Genomic DNA, 14,362 nt, shown 5'->3' on the forward strand with positions numbered 1-14,362 from the left:
AGAGAGAGAGAGAGAGAAAGAGAGAGAGATGGGGGGGTGAGAGAGAGAGGGATATAGAGAGAGAGTGTGTGTGTGTGAGAGAGAGTTAAATGAGCTTTTTCTTGTTATTCTTACATGTTTGGTTATTTGTTTGTTTTTGTTTGTTGTTTTTTGTTTCTTTGGTTGTTTGTTTTTGTTTGTTTGTTGTTGTTTTTTTGGGGGGGTTAAGTTAATCTATTTATTATTATTTACCGCATTAGTTTAATTTATTGTATTACTTCAAATTTCAATGACTTAATGTAGATATCGTTATTTGTAACTACATGAATAATTCATCAACATAACTAACTATAACTATAATGCTGTGATATTTGTATCTTGCCCTTCTTGCATTATTTCTAAATTTAAACAGTATAATGTTACTTTGTATTGTCCAATTCCTCATGTAACGAAAAACTATTTTTTATAAACTCTGTGGTTTATATATTGTGACCTACCTATCTTGTAAGATGTAATGGTATTCCTATTTCTTTTAAGGTTTGTTTGTGTGTTTGTGGTTGTGGAGGGGGGGGGGTGTGTGTGTGTGTGTGTGTGTGTGTGTGTGTGTGTGGGGGGGGGGTTGTTTGCTCAGTTTTGTTTGGGTTGTTTTTTTAGGGGGTGGCAGTTGTTTGTTTTCTTCGTTTCCTGTCTCTGTTGAAAATTGTGATTACCTGCAGACTTTTTGCCGCAATTTGTCATGACGTTATCAATAAATATTGACAGAAATCTAACACTATCTTATAATATTTCATTCTTTTTTCCTCTCGGTTGGTGACGTCATTCGATGTTGAAACAGCAGCCTGAAGTTTTGTTGTTTGTTTGTTTTGTTCTTTCTTTTTGGGTGGTTGTTTTTTGTGTTGTTTTGTTGTTGTTTTTGGTTGTTGGTTTTTTTGTTGGGTTTTTTTTTTTTTTTTTTTTTGGGGGGGGGTACCAAGTGTACATGTTTTGTATGCCCCATCGACACAATTTATAATATAATCACTTATGAGGCAGGCTTCCGACACTGCCTGTCTGGGGCAACCCGGAATGAAATGACAGGGATACATTCCGGCGAAAAGACAGAGAAACTCGATATTAAAAATGTTCTCCCCACTTCGGAATCGAACTCCCGTGTCCTGCGTGTGACAGGAAAGCCCTTAACCGCTACACTTCAGACGCCAGACGGAAGATTTTTTTTTTGTACATGTAGAGGTTTTACGGCACTCGCAACTGCATAAGGTCATATGAGTGCCAGAAGATAAGAGGTGTTACAAGAGAGTAACAAACATTAAAAAAAAAGAAGGAGGGGAGATAAGGACAATAGATGTTTGATACTTACTTACTTGTCCACTGTGTTGGGGTCACTGCAGTCGGAACATGTCCATCTCTGCTCCCCCCCCCCCCCTCTTCAGGATCCATCCCAGAGTCTGTCTGCTTATAGTATCCATCATAATCTGGTTGGAGATCCGTCGGACTGGTCCGCACTGATGGCTGTGTTTCCCCTCTCCTCTTTGGATCCCCTTCTCCTTCATCAATCTACCTCGAATGTGGGAACCGCTATCCGCCCTATTCCTCAAATTTTCCCTTACAGCGGTTAGGACGGTTGGTGGGTTCAGTGTCAAATTCCCTCCCACTTTTGCTTCTCCAGCTAGCTTGTCTGCTCTCTCGTTGCCGGTTACCCCCGCGTGGCCTGGGCAGAAGATCCAGGCCACTCTTTCCAGGCTGCTCTCCCTGATCGTAGCCTTCCAGTCCGCATACAGCATCCCTTTCTGTACCTTCTGTAGTGTGCGCATGGAGTCAGTAATGATCACTGCTCGCTGAGGGCTTGTCTTCTTGATCCAGTGTAGAGCCTCACTTATGGCTTTTATCTCCATACACATACTTGATGTTGTCAATGTCAGTGCAGTTGCTCCACTTTGCTCTTTCACTACCACCCCATCAACTCCGACATTGATTTGACTCCTCTGTTGACTGATCCATCCGTGAAGATCACAGCATCTCCATGTTCGCTATGCCTTTCTATCAGGGTTTCAATTTCAGCGTTTGTAGCTCCAAGTGGCCAGTTGCGACATTCTCTACCCAATGTTGCCTTCACTGTTGTGTACTCTCGGAGCGCATTTTCGACCACAACCGAATGATGTTTGATAGTGATGGGAAAGAAGAAGCAAACTACACCAGAGCACCCGTCAACCACCCACAGTCTGAAGATGATGTGTACATTTTGCTGTTTTGTGGAAGAACCAAGCCCGGCTCGAGACTGTCTCAACTTCTTTGGCTGTTCTGTTTTAGCTAGCGTTAACGGCACTTGCAACACAATAAGATCATATAAGTACTTAAGATTAGAGGTGTTGCAAGAGAGTAACAAACACAGAAAAGGAGGGCGAGAGATAAGGACGATAGATGTATGATAGGAAAGAAGGACCAAACCACCCTAGAGCACCCGCCAATCACCTACTAGCATGAATTTTACGGTACTTGCAACACAATAAGGTCATAATAAATAAGTTAATACATGCAATGATAAGCGCCGACGATTAGAGGTGTTACAAGAGAGTAACAAGCATAGAAAAGGAGGAGGAGAGAAAAGAACGATAAATGTATGACAGGAAAAAAGAGCAGACCACACTAGAGCACACCCAATTCCGAGACGGTCTTGTGCTCTTTTGTTGTTGTTGTTGTTTTTGGGGGTTTGTTTGTTGTTGTTGGGTTTTTGGTTTTTTGGTTTGTTTGTTTTTTGTTTTGTTTGGGTTTTTTGGGGGTTTTTTGTTGTTGTTTTTTTTTTTTTTGGGGGGGGGGGGGTGTTAAGTGTTGTACGGCGCTCGCAAGAGCATAAGGTCATATGAGCACGCAGGACACATTAAACATTTTTCAGTCGGTAGAAAATTTTGAATTTCGCCCGAAGCCTACGCTTATCGATTTTAGACCCCCTAGGGATCTTCAACGTGCGTGACTTGCACACGAGACCTCAGAGATGTTTAGCCTTTGTCCGAGAAGGCCAGGTGTAGATATTTCCTACCAGAAAATCAGGAATGTGGCTGAAATACAGCAGTAAGAAGGAGCCAAGTAGTAGCAGTAGAAAGGCTGCAGAAAGAGTCTGGAGCCCAGAAGAGGGGGCAAAGAAGGTGACGGGGTGGGGGGAAGAAAGTGGAGACGAAAGCAGGAAACAGAACATTGCTAGAGAGCTGGAAAGGAGGCGAACGTGAAAGGAAACAATTTTAGAAAAGAACATTTTGCCCGTTGCTACTCGGATTCGAACCCGCGACCTTTGAATGAGAGGCAAACACCTTAACCCCTAGGGCACAAGAACCCCCTTCCGCTCTTTGATTGACGATGAATTATAAATTATCATCATGAAGCAGATCTGCCTGTCAAAGTAAAAGCACATTCAAGAAAACACAGCTTTTTTCCGTAGGGGTAACAATTTTCTGTTCTTTTACTTTTAGTTTAGTTTTAGTAAAGAGTATTATTATGGCACTTGCAAAACAATAAGGTTCAATAAGTGCCGAAGACTAGAGGTGCTGCAAGAGAGTAACAAACACAAAAAAGGAGGAGAGATAAATAAGGACAATAGACGTTTGATATGAAAGCACCCCCCAACAAACCACTTTGCTGTTCTTTGCAGTAAAGCCTTTTTTATGATATTTTCAAACATTTCTTGGGAAAAACAAAACAAAAAAGACCCCAAAAAAGAGTACGACAACTAAAAGCTGAGAGTGTACAAGATAATTATAATGGCAATAGACTACCTTTATTGAAGCAATAAACTGACACAAAGCTATGGTTGATAGATGCAGGTAAACATTTTGCACATAAAATTTCAAAATTTCAAAAACCAAACAATAGCACAGAAATAACAAATTTATATATAACAATATAATATGGCACAATTAGTGAAAAAAAGCATGGACAAACAACAGAGAAAAAAATAATTAATTAATTATTGTCACCTAAGATGTATATGAGCAGTTTCTCTAAAAATCTTGAGATGAACCCCAACCCCCAGCAAAATCATAATATTTACCCTGTTGAAAAAACAAAACATGTCAAAACTCAGCAAAACAATCTTGTTCAGAAAACGCTAGGCACCTTGATTTGAGGCTGGTGACAAGCTGCTGCAGTTGTTTAATAGCTTAAGTAGAAATTTGTTCTCATCCACATCTGGCACAATCCTTGTGTAATACTTCTACATAAAAACATGTTGATTTCAGTTACACACAAGAGTGAAAAAACACTTCATGCAAAACACTCACAGTAGGTTCATTGTCTTGACACTACAGAAAACGTCTTACTGGCCGGCTTGTTTCTCTCATGCACACCATGAATCGTGTCAAAAGCTAAATTGTGTCAAACGCAGAATAATTGTATCAAACACTGAATAATAGTGTCAAATGCTGAATAATTGGGTCAGACTCTGAATAATTACATGTACATCAAACACTGAATTGTGTCAAACATTGAGAAGTAAAAAGTGGCTGCAAATATATTAAAAGAGCTCAAACAAATAATGAAAATAAAAAACAAAACAAAAAAGACAAACACTTGTCTGGGATCAATGGTGACACTGGCTCCAGTCACAAGCACACTCTTGGTCCGGAAATAACTGAGATATAATGTGCTTTACTAGTCCTAAAACAAAAATCAGAAGAAAAAAAAACAATACTATCAGAAATGGTGAAATGCTGCAAATGTAGATTCATGTAAAAAAAAGCCTGGATATAACACCACCCTGTAACTACAAGTATTTTATTAGAAATATGCTAGAAAGGCTATCAATTAATGAATATGTGTTTTTACATCACCATTGACACAATTTAGATCATTTAGGAGGCGTGTTTTGACCCTGAATGTCAGAGTCATCCCTGCTGAGAGGGATAGAAAGACCCACCAAAAACATCAAGTTACTTGCGAAAAATTCGCCCTACACAGGGATCAAACTTGGGTCTTTGGCGTAGGACAGCAAAGCTCCTAACTATTACTTGTAAAATAAATACCGGAACACATTTTAAAAAATACACAAAAAAAGAAAGAAAACTCATGTGCAGTGAGCTGCAGCTTGTGTAAATGATTACCAAAAGCTCAAATGAACATGAAGAAAACGAACCTAATTATGACAAACATATCGGAAGGACAAAGTATGCTGTAAAACAACTGGCCGAGTCCACCAAAAGGGGTGGAAAAGACGTAACATTCAAAAGTGGTGCTTTGGGAGGTTTTCAGTACAGAATGACAAACATTTCAAACTGAGATCTTGAGAAATACATTGCAATTTTGTCAGTAAAAAATATTGAAAAAGAAACCTCAATCGGGGATAAATCTCACAGCTATAAGCTCCAGACATTAAGTATATTTCGTTTTTAAAAAAAGAGAAACTGACATACAGATTCTTGTTTTGGTAAGTGTTTTACAGCACTCACAACTGCATAAAGTCATAAGAGCGCGCGGGACAAACAAAACATTTTTAGTTTGGTAGGAATTAATTTTGAATTTTGCCTAGGTAGCTGCCAAAACATACGCTTATCGATTTTTGGACAACCAAGGGATTTTAAACATGCGCAACTTGCAAACGGGGTCGCCAAGATTTTTCACCCTTATCCGAGAAGGCTAGGTACTAGGTATTAGATCTTACCTACCATAAATTCAGGGGTGTTCCTGAAAAACAGCAATAAGTAGGAGCCGAGGAGTAGTTGTAGAAAGGCTGCAGAAAGAGTCAAGATCTCAGAGGAGGGGGCAAAGGGGAGGGAGGGGGGCCAGAAATGAAGACGAGAGCAGATGAGAGAACATGGTTAGAGAGCAGGAAAGAAGATGAAAGGAACAAATTTCAGAGAAAAAATGTCCGTTGCTGTCAGGTTTCGAACCTATTAAATAAGAGGCAAACACTGTAAGCTCTTGACCACAAGAGCCCCCTCCTACAGATTCATTAAACTGAAGTAGGGGCAATGATACATACGCACTAAAAAGTATCTGCACTGATGAGAGATACACCACTCTTTTCCTCAATGTTTATTTGATAAGAGGTAGCTATTTGCACTAAAATAAACTGAAGTAACAAAACACATCTAAATTGCTCTATATATCAATGTTAAGCTGAGGTAAGAGGCAGTCACATGAGCTTAAAACAAACTATCGGTAGCAAAAAAAAGAGACAAACTGCTCTAATCATTAATGTTGCATTCAGGGTCGTAGTCAAAGCTGTCACTTGTGTGCTGAAAGTGGTGGTCTTGCAGTTAGGCTGTCAGGCTCATAACCAAAAGGTCATGAGTTCAAACTCCTTCAGAAGAGTTTTGTTCTTTATACATAATATTTTCTTCACTTCATCAACATGGGAATGGGCAACCAGCTAAAGATAATGAAAAATCTAATCAGTTTGTTACAGTTTAAACAACTGCTTGCAAGCAAATCTTTAGATTTTTCAAACACCTGTTAAAGGCTTCAAAATTCACCTGAGATAAATAATTAATTGTTATATATATTATGAATGCAAATATTATTGCTTCCTGCACGAAGAGTGAGTGAGTAAAATTCTAACAACATTGCAGATGAAATCCCAATATTGTACTTTTTAAAAATTTTACTAAATCGAAATATTAATCCTCCTGAGTTCCACACAATTACTACCCAAAAAAAAATATAAAAAATGCTTGATCATCGTATTATGCTCAAAGACAGATAACCAAATAAAAATCTGCTCGAAGGTTGAAGATAGTAAGAGTACATTCCTCTGTGGGACCCTTGCCGTAAGCAAGAAAACATTCCTTCGTTTGACATGTCTACAAGACATGGCACATAGGATAGCGTTCATTTTAAATTCAATGTTATGACTACTGAAAGAGTAAAATGTCAGGGAAAAGAGAGCATAAAAATATTTCAATAGGTTTTATCTCACACAAGAGTAGTAAAATAAAAGCTGTGTGCAATGCAACCTACCACCCCCCTCCCAAAAAAACCCAACAAAAACAAACTGAGCAGCTCTTTAGAAAGGCAACACGGCACCAGTGTTATCAACAAGTTTCCCATTGTTCTTCTCGGTCTGAGCGGCGATCACACGGAGGCAGTCTGAAATGCTCTCTTCAGTCGACAGAGGGGCTGCATCTCCTCCTATCTCTGTGCGTACCCAGCCTGGGTGAAGAGAGAAAGCCAGGATACCAGCACTTTTCAGCTCTCGAGAGATCATAATTGTGGCCATGGTCACTGCAGCCTTGGAGCACCTACGGGGGGGGGGGGGGGGGGGGGGAAGTTCAACGATACTGATTATTCCTCTTCATTATGATGGAGAAAGTTCCCAGACATTCGCTGCAGATATTTTAAAAATGAAAATCTTATCTTCATAAAGATTCTTTTGAACTTCAACTTCATGTGCAACTCAACAAACACACACAAACACACACAATAATATAAAGAGTGAAAAGAAAAGCACAGTTATAAGTATCAGTTACAGCCTGAAAATCAAATGTGTATTCGACTGATAAAATAAAGCAGCCAGTCTCAATGGACAGGTGGTTGTCTTGGACAGAATCATTACACAGAGAAAGAATTGCAAACGGAAACGTGGGAAATGGTCGCTTGTACAGGTAAAGTCTGGGACAGCTAGTCACTAAAGTAGGCTTGACTGTGCACATTAACAGAATTAGGAGCAAAACCATACTGAAATCTCATTGAAAAACTAAAAGTCTCAATAAATGCACCCCACCCCTCCCCCAGAATTGATAGTAATTGTGACTCATCGTGGTGAAATCATCATCATCATTGCCTTTCTCACCCTGCACCAGGGTATAGGCCACGGACAAACACCTTCTACCGTTCTCTATCCTGGGCTAGCCTCTTGATGTTATTCCATGTCTTCCCACTTTTCTGTACATCGATTTCTGTGATTCTTCTCCAGGTTCCACGCGGTCTTCTCCTTGATCTCTTACCCTGAGGGTTCCAATCCAAAACTGACTTCCTGAGAGTATGTCCAATCCATCACCACCGCCTTCTTCCTACCTCATCTCTGACTGGGATCTGTCTTGTTTTCCTTAACACTTCCATATTGGCGACCCTGTCTGTTCATCTGATCCTCAGTAACTTTCTTAGACACCTGTTCAAGAAAACCTGGATCCTCTTTATGCAAGTCTGTGATGAGTTCCATGTCTCACATCCATACAACAGGACCGACTTCACATTTGAAATGAAAATCCTTAGCTTTGTTCGAAGTGAGATATCTCTGGTCTTCAAAATCCTATCCAAAGATATGAAAGCAGCCTGTGCTTTTCCAATGCGTGACTTTATTTCAGCACCTGTTCCTCCCTCTCTGTCCATTATGCTCCCAAGATAGCAGAAGGATTAAACTTTTTCTAGTGCCTTTCCTTCTGTTGTGACCTGCTCCTTTCGTTATGCATCTGTCCATAGGACCTTTGACTTTCCGGGGTGGACCCTCAATCCAACAGACTCCGAAAGGCTGTTTAATACTGAAGTCTTTGCTTGCAACTGTTCCTGGGTGTGCGACAGAAGCGCCAAGTCGTCTGCAAAATCCAGATCATCCAACTGCATCCATGGTGTCCACTGTATACCATTTCTGTGTCCTCTGGTGGTTTCCTGCATCAGCCAATCGACTGCCAATATGAAGATGTCTTGATGTCAAAGCTGTCAGTGAGCTGGCCATCATGTACAACCCTGAAACTTGTCCCTTCGTACATGCTGTTGATGAGGTTCACCAACTTCTGTGGGATTCCGTGGTGTCTCATTATCTTCCATAGTGTTGCTCGATCTACACTGTCAAAGGCCTTCTCATAGTCAAGGAAGTTGACGATCAGCTGGGAGTTCCACTCCAGGGACTGTTCCACAATAATCCTCAGCATGGCAATCTGGTCGGTGGTTGAGCGATTTTTCAGGAAACCAGTCTGTTCATCCCCTAGTCTTGGATCCGTTGCTGTCTTGATTCTCTCTAGAATGATTCTGTTGAAAACCTTACCTGGTATTGAGAGAAGAGTGATCCCTCTGTAGTTGCTGCAGATGCTGAGATCCTCCTTTTTTGGAAGCTTCACGAGGTGTCCTTCTCTCCAATCCTTTGGGAACTTGCTCTCATTCCAGATCCTGGTAAACAGTGGGAGGAGGATGTCTGCTGTCACATTGGCATCTGCTTTTAAGGCTTCAGGTGGAATCTGGTCAGGACCGGCTGCTTTACCTTTGTTCAGCTTCTTAATGGCATCCAGAATCTCTTGTTTTGAAGGAGCATCACAGCAGATTGGTAACTCATTTCTTGCTGGCAGGATGTTTGGTGGGTTACTCGGTGGTGGTCTGTTCAGGAGACTGTTGAAATGCTCTACCCATCATTTAGACTGAGCTTCCTTTCCAAAAATGGTTTTCCCCTCTTGGTCCTTTACTGGTACTTCAGGTTTCCCGTATTTTCCAGCAAGTGTCCTTGTGGTCTGGTAAAGGATTCGCATATGCCCTCCTACCGCTGCTTCCTCTGCCTTCTCTGCCAGCCTGTTCATGAATTCCTCCTAGTCTTTTCTTAGCGATTTCTTGACATCTTTAGCTGTTGTCCTGTACTGCTCCAATGCATCCACTCTTGATCCTCTTGTTCTACTTGCATTCGCTTCTATCTTCAGCTGTCTTCTTATCATAATTAAATTCAGAGAGTGTTGGCTAATCCATTCCTTGTGCTCTCATTTTTTCCCACCGAGTACTTCTTGACATGTTGATGTAAAGACTTCTTTGACCTTGGTCCAGTGTGTATCCACCTCCGTGTCCTCTCCGCCAAGATCAGCCAGAGGTTGAAATCTGTTCCTCAGAGGCAGCTGAAACTCTTCTTTCTTGAGTCTGTCCAAGAGACTCACTTGAAACTTTGTTCTTTTGATTCCTGTGCTGGTTCCATGCTTTTTGAGTCGAAGCTTGAGTTTTGCCAACAGCTGATGATGATCCGATCCAACATCTGCCCCTCTCTGTACTTTGACATCTTCTAAAGAACACCTGAACCTACGAGAGATACAAAAATGATCCATCTGGTTCTCCGTCACTCCATCTGGCGAAACACATGTGGCCTTGTGAATCCTCTTGTGGGGAAATACAGAGCCTCCAATGACAAAACTGTTGAAAGCACATATATTTGCGAATCGCTCACCGTTCTAATTCATTTGTCCCAAGCCATGTTGTCCCATAATAATAATAAACAGCATTTATACTGCGCATTTCCATTTCCTAAAATTACATTACAATGAAAAAGACATCACATCTTAAAAATTAATCAACAAGTGTGTACGTAAAACAAAGTATTATACATATAATATAAATGCATATGTGTAAAATTTTATACGACAAAAACAGTCTCGCAGTGAGGTTGAAAATGTGTTCACTTAAAATATACAATGCAATAAAAATTCACGAGCGGTCAAAATAAAGTTGAAACGTGAGTAGCTAGAAACATTCATTAAAACATTAATTCTATACAGATAGAAAAACATTTCCGTTCTCTCTCTCTCTCTCTCTCTCTCTCTCTCTCTCTCTCTCTCTTTGTCTCTCTCTCTCTCTCCCTCTCTCTTTTCTCTCTATTTTCTCTCTCTATCTCTACTTTTTCTCTCTCTCATTCTCATTCGCTATTTCTTCAGTCTCAAAGTCTGGCATACACATGCATATATATCACAGTACATCATTTTGACAGGTATGCTTTTGTGGATAAAAAATGCTTCAGCTGATTTTTGAAAATGGAAATTGTTGGGGCAGATCTTATCTTATATGGGAGTTCGTTCCATACCTGGGGACCAAAGAACAAAAAGGAACGCTCGCCGTATGTTTTGTAATTTTGTTTTGGAGTTTTAAGAATTAGATTATCAGAGGCTGATCTAAGGGCTCTAGGTGGATGATATAATTCCAGGAATGTTTTAAGATAAAAAGGTGCACTATCATTTATACATTTAAAACAGAGAACGGCAGTTTTGTATTTGATCCTTTCTTTTATTAGCAGCCAGTGTAGTTCTTTCAGAATTAGTGTTACGTGCGCTGATTTGTTTTGTTTCATTATCAATTCTTTCATACCCCATGTTGTCGTTGTCCTGACCAATCTTGGCATTGGCATCTCCCATTATGATGTTGACATCCTTCCTTGGTAGTTTGTCGATGACCCCCTGGAGCTGGCAGTAAAAGGCATCCTTGTCTTCATCCGAAGCATCATTTGTTGGGGCGTAGATCTGTACTATATTCATGTTGATGCTCTTGCTCCTTGTAGTGAATGGAGCCAAGATGATCCTTTCCCCGTGTGGTTCCCATCCTCTAAGTCACTTCTGTGCATACTTACTTCAAATGATTCCCACTCCTTCCGCATGGTGCTTGTCTTCCCTCCCACAATACAACACTTGTTCCCTCGAGCTGAGCTGCTTCTGTCCAGACTGTATCCAGTGCGTTTCGCTGACTCCTCATATGTGCAGCCTCTATCTCTTCATCTCTTGTACTACTTGAGAACTCTTTCCTGCTTCATACATGGTGCAAACATTCCGCGACGCAATCCGGAGAAACTTGTTCGACAGAGGTTTCAGGTCAGAAGAGTCCTTTTGGCTTTGTCCGCTGTCCTTCATCATTCCTGCTGGTGCAGAAGCTCCTCCGTCTCCCAAGATCGAAAAATAAAAAGCTGTGTTTGTCCGTGTTTCTGTAACTTATTGTTTTTTACTGGATTGGGTAGTTGGCCCTCCGCAAACTGGCACTTTTCGGGCGACCAGACCTTTGCACTTTTAGTCGTCTCTTACGTCACGCAGTATGATGGCAGGTGTATTCTTTGCTCCCCCATAGTAAAATTAAGGGGCCCCCCACCTGCAGGGGCAGGTGAAATCAGGCGCTCATCAAAATAATGAAATCGAAGAAATCTGCATTTTTCGGCCAGTTTGAAATTTTGTTTCCAATTTTTGTTTTTTGGCTAAGCACCTTGAGTATCCATTCAAAAACACTTTTATGTGTGGATTTGATTTCAAAAACGTTGATTAAAGGCACGAAAACTGTAAATTTGCAGTTTTCAAAGACTCTTGAGCTACGAAAGTCACTGAATTTTGGCGGCCACTTTTTCGCTAATTTTACTTCTGAAACTCGGCAACCCCACCTCTTTCAATCGCAAATATCTCGAATTCTATTCAGGATAAAAGGATATTTTTTTTCATCAAATGCAAGGAAAATGAACAAGCTTTAAGATAATACCAACAACTCCACATAACCAAAAACTGATACCACCGGGTTGTGACACAATCAAGTTCACAATGTTTATATCCAGACACTTTGGAAGCAATATGCACTCACTTGTACACATAAGTCGTCCCGATTCCATGTTGATATGTCAGGTTTTGAGATGCCATGATGGTCGAAACATTGACGAGGGCAGCTTTGTTACAACTCATGGGCTGGGACTTGTTCTGAGCTGCTGCTAGCTCTAGGAGAGGCAGGAACTTCTGTGCCACGATGATGGGGCCTGGACAACACAAACAAAGGTTACATCTTGTTTTGTACACTTGATAAGGAAGATGCTTTAAGTACATGTCAACAGTGTTATGAGCAAAAGGGCAAAGTCAAGAAGTTCAATCTTGACTCACTGACTGCCGACCCTGACCAATGTCCGGATTGGATTGCTTCATCAAGACGGTTGGGTGTTCATAAGTAAGTGAAGGCGAACAGTGTCGATGAAAAGAGATGTGTTTTTTAATTTTTTTAACATTGATGGGCTGCCCTTCAAGGCACCTGTCAAACAGTATTGAATGTGGATTTGAGTGCAGGGTGAAAGCCACACTGATTCAAAAGCCATAGCACATACCAATAAAAATGATATTATATTAAAAAACATTTTCTGACAACAGCATATGTATTTTAAGGCACTGATTAGTCCTGTGTGACTTAAGTACGACAGACAATTTTAACTAGTTTTCTTCTAACCTGTAATTCTGATCTGGGCCTGTGGAAGGGCCAAAACATCAACTGTCAAAATCATGTTATGGTTTTACCATTTATATATTTGGACTTGAGGAAAAGCAAAAAGTGACAGTGGAAGAGAACATTTACATATATGTACTGAATGCTGGAACTTGAAGGACTGTGAGAGCATGGGACATGGTGACGTTGAAAATCTTGAAAAGATTGACAGAAAGAATGAGTGAATGAAAAGAAGAAGAAAGATTATTTATAATGACTAGTCAGACTTTGGCCAATTTGCACGAGAAAATGCATTGCTGACCGACCCGCAATGACAGTTCAAAGGCGCAATGATTGAGTGTACGTAATGTGCAACCCGGCAGGTTTTAAATATTCCTTATTGTTGAGTTGCTGCAAATATTTGGGACGTTACGGAAGCAAATCCAATCCTTTGCTACAGAATACCAATAAATACAAGCCCATGCTATCCCTTTTTACTTTAAAGGAGTGGAACTGGTATGATGATGCGGCAAGTACGGAACTTTCAGGATGTTCCGATTCCTTAAAATAGGGAAGATTGGAAGCATTGCAGAGCGGGCCATTTTATTTTTTATTTTACTCTCGGAACTCATCGCAAATTCGGTAGTCTTGACACCTTTATACTTTATCGGTAGGCCTATGGTAGTAGAAAAGGTCCAAAATTGGTAACTAGGCCTACCAGAAAAATTTGTAAATTTAGGCAGCCCTGCATGCCTCCTGTATTTTCTCATAATTTGATGCGAAATATATATGGAAAGTTATGCAGCCATTTTTTAATATATGGCACTCTCCACAACAGAATGGGGGGAGGGAGGGGGAAGTCTGATTTCTTGAAAGAAGTGCACCTAAGTGTGGAAGAGAAAGAATAAAATTACCCTGTTGTTTTATCACAGGACAAATGAGCACAATATGACAAATAATGACAACAACTTAAATAAAATGTTACCAGAACAGTTGACATCGAAATGCCTCTGCAAGTCTTCCCGTGACTGAGCTGCAAGGCTGCCCTCGAGGCCACCCAAAAGGATACCAGCATTGTTGATCAAAAGGTTCAGTCCTCGGTCTCCAAGGATGCTTTTGGTTTCCTTTTTTTTTAAAAGGGGGGTGGAAGAGAGAGAAGAAAGACTGGTAACAAGTAGCAAAATAATGACCCATGCTGACATTCTCCAGCACTACTAGAGAAAAGAAGGAACACATTATAACAGATGAACACAAAATGAACTTCGTAGCAGTGAGGACTGCACTAATATGCAAAATGAGTTGTCTGAGCAACGTTAACCAGGATTAACATCCCTAAAGAATTTCCATTCCAAAGTAGTCTCGCAAGCTGGTAAAGACTGCCTTTTCCTTTTCAAGTGACGCTTTAATTAAAACTTGTTTGAGAGAGAGAGAGAGAGAGAGAGAGAGAGACAGAGAGAGAGGGGGGAGGGAGGGAGGGAAGAGAGAGAAAAGAAAAAAGAAAGAAAGA

At 40.6% G+C, this 14,362-nt stretch overlaps 1 protein-coding gene across 1 annotated transcript in view; it reads right to left on the reverse strand.

Annotated features, from left to right (window-relative positions):
- Nucleotides 1–6,120: 6,120 nt before the first annotated feature.
- LOC101848855 (C-factor) overlaps nt 6,121–14,362 on the reverse strand; it is a 17,070-nt gene continuing 8,828 nt past the window's right edge. Inside the window, exons 2-4 of the mRNA XM_005111403.3 lie at nt 13,841–13,979; nt 12,253–12,421; nt 6,121–7,202 (exon numbers count right to left, since the gene is read on the reverse strand). Coding sequence (XP_005111460.1) covers nt 6,968–7,202; nt 12,253–12,421; nt 13,841–13,979 — 543 coding nt within the window. The 3' untranslated portion in view covers nt 6,121–6,967. The remainder of the gene's footprint in view (nt 7,203–12,252; nt 12,422–13,840; nt 13,980–14,362) is intronic.

The sequence above is a fragment of the Aplysia californica genome, unplaced genomic scaffold, assembly GCF_000002075.1.
Source record: "Aplysia californica isolate F4 #8 unplaced genomic scaffold, AplCal3.0 scaffold01054, whole genome shotgun sequence".
Classification (NCBI taxonomy): domain Eukaryota; kingdom Metazoa; phylum Mollusca; class Gastropoda; order Aplysiida; family Aplysiidae; genus Aplysia; species Aplysia californica.